The sequence below is a fragment of the Ammospiza nelsoni genome, chromosome 9 (genome assembly GCF_027579445.1).
Source record: "Ammospiza nelsoni isolate bAmmNel1 chromosome 9, bAmmNel1.pri, whole genome shotgun sequence".
NCBI classification, from domain to species: domain Eukaryota; kingdom Metazoa; phylum Chordata; class Aves; order Passeriformes; family Passerellidae; genus Ammospiza; species Ammospiza nelsoni.
In genome coordinates, this window is record NC_080641.1 from 22001281 (window position 1) to 22004735 (window position 3455).

General features: G+C 55.8%; 1 protein-coding gene across 1 annotated transcript; it reads right to left on the bottom strand.

Annotated features, from left to right (window-relative positions):
• Nucleotides 1-321: 321 nt before the first annotated feature.
• On the bottom strand, nt 322-2836 carry CCN1 (cellular communication network factor 1). The gene is made up of 5 exons (XM_059478546.1): nt 2733-2836; nt 2409-2625; nt 1723-2070; nt 1380-1582; nt 322-1270 (listed from the first exon to the last, which is right to left on the bottom strand). Exons 1-5 carry the CDS (start codon nt 2790-2792, stop codon nt 971-973), a joined length of 1128 nt encoding a protein of 375 aa, XP_059334529.1. The 5' UTR covers nt 2793-2836; the 3' UTR covers nt 322-970.
• Nucleotides 2837-3455: the final 619 nt, after the last annotated feature.

Sequence of the window (3455 nt, forward strand, 5' to 3'; positions counted from 1 at the left end):
CACCTTATGTTGGAAATTCCAGGACAGTTTGAATAATCTTGACAGTCTAATTAACATTTCAGTCTATCAAAGATTTGCATTCAGTGCCAAGAAGCTTTATGTTTCTATACTTTCTAAAGCATGGGGTTGCAGACTGCAGACTCTCCTTCAAAACATCATTTATCCAAAGAATTAGACTTGGCTCTTTAGTCCATTTCTGCATCTGCAGTAGAACTTTCTTTCAGAGAATCCAAACTTTTCAGAATTCCAAGTTTTTACAGAAACCTCTTGCATGTGCTGTATTTAAGCCTGTTGCCTATCAGAATACTCTACTAAGAGTAGTTAGGTAAATATTTCTTTATTAAATGATTAATTCCATAAATAAATTCTTTTAATTCATTGAATATAAAATTAAAATCATTTACAACTTATTCCAGTATTACAGGGGCTGGAAGGGGTAAAAAAAAACTTCAGAGGAAACAAACAAACAAACAAACAAAAAGCTACAGTTTGATAAATAAAATACTCAGCTTTAAAACAACTGATTTCTGTTTGCCATTAAACTACAGTTGGTACATAATAGCTGCCACTGTGAACACCCCACAGGTGCCCACCTCAGGAAGGAATGTAACTTCCAACTTAGTTGGGAAAGGGTGGGAGAAGACTGAAGGAAGGGGAAGAAGCATAGTGTTAAATTGAACAGGACAGAAAAGTTTTCATAACCGGAACAAAACATTAATCTGATCACTTACAAACAGAAAACAGTATATAATTAGATAAGGTGCTCCAAAAAGAAGCAGTAAAGTTGCTCCAGTATTATGAAGCTTTAAGTATGCTTAAATCTCTGTTGCATTAGTGTCCAGTTGCACAGTGCACTCCTGTAACATCTCGATGTTGCCCTCAAATGGGCAAGGCACCACTTCCATCAAAAGTCCTTTCCCCATGGCTGGGTACTTCAAAATTGTGTTTTGCATCCCACCCCCACCACAAGTTAGTCCCTGAATTTATGAATGTCGTTGACTAGTCTGTAGTAGGGATAGGCTTCGCTGGCATGGGGGCAGTTGTAGCTGCAGCGGCAGGACTGGATCATCATGACACTCTTGGTGAAGGTTTCCCCGTCATCGCAGCGGAACCTGACCTTGACAGTCCTGGTCTGCTGGGGTGTGCAGCACCTGCCATCCACGCAGGAGCCGCAGTACTTGGGCCGGTACTTCTTCACACTGGAGCAGCCAGCGTAAGTAAACTTCACTGGGGAGGGGGACTTCCTTGTCTTGGTACACTTCTTTCCCTTCTGCAAAGGAAAGGCAATCGCATTATTAGCAGGAGATTATTTTCCAGCCTTTACCCCCTACCTGAAGCAGCTTAGAGAGAAGAGGAACACCAGAAGAGTCTGTATTTACCTTTAGGGAGGCATAGCTGGGCTGGCCACATGGCCTCACTTCACATATCCTGGTCTCTTTGATGAGCTTGCAGTCAGGATTGTCGTTTGTCACCCTGGTGGAGATGCCAGTTCCACACGTCTTTGAGCACTGGGACCAAGAGGTTGTTTGCACGATGCATTTGGGATTCTCAAAAGTTCGGCTTTGTGGCTCGGATCCAAAAACTGGAAAAGAAAAACAGGGGTTAGTCTAAATACATTCTCTCACTAGGTTTTTTTCTTTCCCATGAGGTCTAAGGGGTCTGAGTTTTAGCCACCCTCTAGCCTCCTCCCCTTAACTGTCACCCAGATAAACCCACACTCACCGGGCAGCATTTTCAGGCCTCCCTTCACAATGGCAATTAGCTCATTGTTCCTGGTTAATTCGCCTTCGGAATCATCCGGACCAAACTCTTCGCTGAAAAAGCCTTCCAGCTCCTCCAGTGCATCCTTGCTTTCATCACAGACCCACTCCTCGCAGCACTGCCCGGGGACTTTGACCAGCCTGGGGCTGGAGCAGCCCAGGTTGGGAAGAGAGAGCTCCTGCGGGCAGAGCGGGATGCAGCCCACAGCTCCATCTATGCACGTACACTGGTGTTTACAGTTCGGCTGGAAGCTCTCGCCGTTCTGGTAGATTTTGGAGTTATATTCACACGGTCTTCCCTCGGACTGTGCTGCAGAGATCAACAGGAAGGGAAAGAAGGGGGTGAGCGGCGGGAATCGCTGGTTTAAGCACAGGTATTTGCTGGTCTGTTAAACTCAATGGACGGCGGAGCTCCCTACAACCCCCCGGGGACGCGGGGCCAGAACAATAACTTAGTCAGGAATCACTTTTCCTTATGTGCGTTTAGCGGAGCCCAGACATACTGAATCGCATTCCAGACTGCTGAAGTCATGTGCCTTTCTGCCAAGCTACCGACAACAAAGCATAACCATACATGGGCTCGAAATTACCGAACCCCGGCACCGCGGGGCGCGGGGTCCGTCCCGTGGGAGCGGGATCGCCGCTTACCTCTGCAGATGCCCTTCAGGGCGGCGGGGCTGGCCCCGAAGTTGCACTCCAGCCCCTTGGTGTGGTCGCAGGGCTGCGATCGGCTGCAGTCCTCGTTCAGTTGCTTGGCGCAGACCTTGCAGCAGCCGCAGCCGTCCGGCACCAGCCCCACGCCCGGGGCGCACTGCGGCGGGGCCGCCGGGCACTGGCACACGGCGGGGCAGGGCGAGCCCAGAGCCTGCGGAGCGGAGAGTCCGGTGAGCGCCGGGAGCCGAGCGGAGCCACCCGACCCGCCTCCTTCTCCCTCCCTCTCTCCCGGACCGCGGCAAGACCCGCGGCACTTACCAGGCGAGCCAGGCAGAGGAGAGCGGCCGCCAGAGCGGGCCGGGTGCCCGCGGAGCCCATGTCTAGCGCCGGTGCAGCGAGAGCCCGTGTGAGTGAGAACGGGAGCGCGGCCGGCGCGGTCTGAGGCGGCGGCGGGCGCCACCGCCTTATATAGGGCGCGGGGCCGCCGCGTGCGCCGCGGCGCTGACGTCGCGCGTTCCGGGCCGCGGCCGCGTCCAGCGCTCGCGGCATCCCAGGAATGCGGCTGGCGCGCGCCGCGGCCGCCCCGCCCCGCCCCGTCTCCCGCTCGCGGCCGCCGGCGCAGCCGCGGGGGGTCCCGGCCCGGCCGCGCGGGGGCCTCTCCGCTGTACGCGGGACCTGCGCCCCGCTCCCCTCACACAGAGCGCGGCCGGCAGGGCCCTTCGCACCCGGGGCTGTGCCGGTGGCGCCCCGCGACCGGCCACCTGCGCAGGCAGCGGGGGGAGCTCCCCGGGCCGCCGTGAGGGCCCGCGGCTGCCCCGCGCTGTGACATGGCCCGCAGCGACACCCGGCCGTGCCGGGGTTCGTCCCGCGCTGCTGCTGCCGTGCGAGCGAGCATCCGAGCGGTTCCCGGCGCGGCGGAGCCCGGGAGATGCCCGGGGGCCCGGCTTCCCGGGCAGGAACGGGATGAGCACGCAGCGAACAGCCCCCCTCAGCCTGTGTGTCCCTGGGTTCTCTGTCCCCCACTCAGGTTGGGCGCCCTTG

Excerpts from the sequence above, each read along its gene's own strand:
- CCN1 (XM_059478546.1), bottom strand. The coding sequence starts at position 2,792 with ATGGGCTCCGCGGGCACCCGGCCCGCTCTGGCGGCCGCTCTCCTCTGC. Across the intron at positions 2,071-2,408 it reads CCTGAAGGGCATCTGCAGAG|CACAGTCCGAGGGAAGACCG; the intron begins GTAAGCGGCGAT and ends TGATCTCTGCAG. Across the intron at positions 1,583-1,722 it reads AGGCCTGAAAATGCTGCCCG|TTTTTGGATCCGAGCCACAA; the intron begins GTGAGTGTGGGT and ends TTTCTTTTCCAG.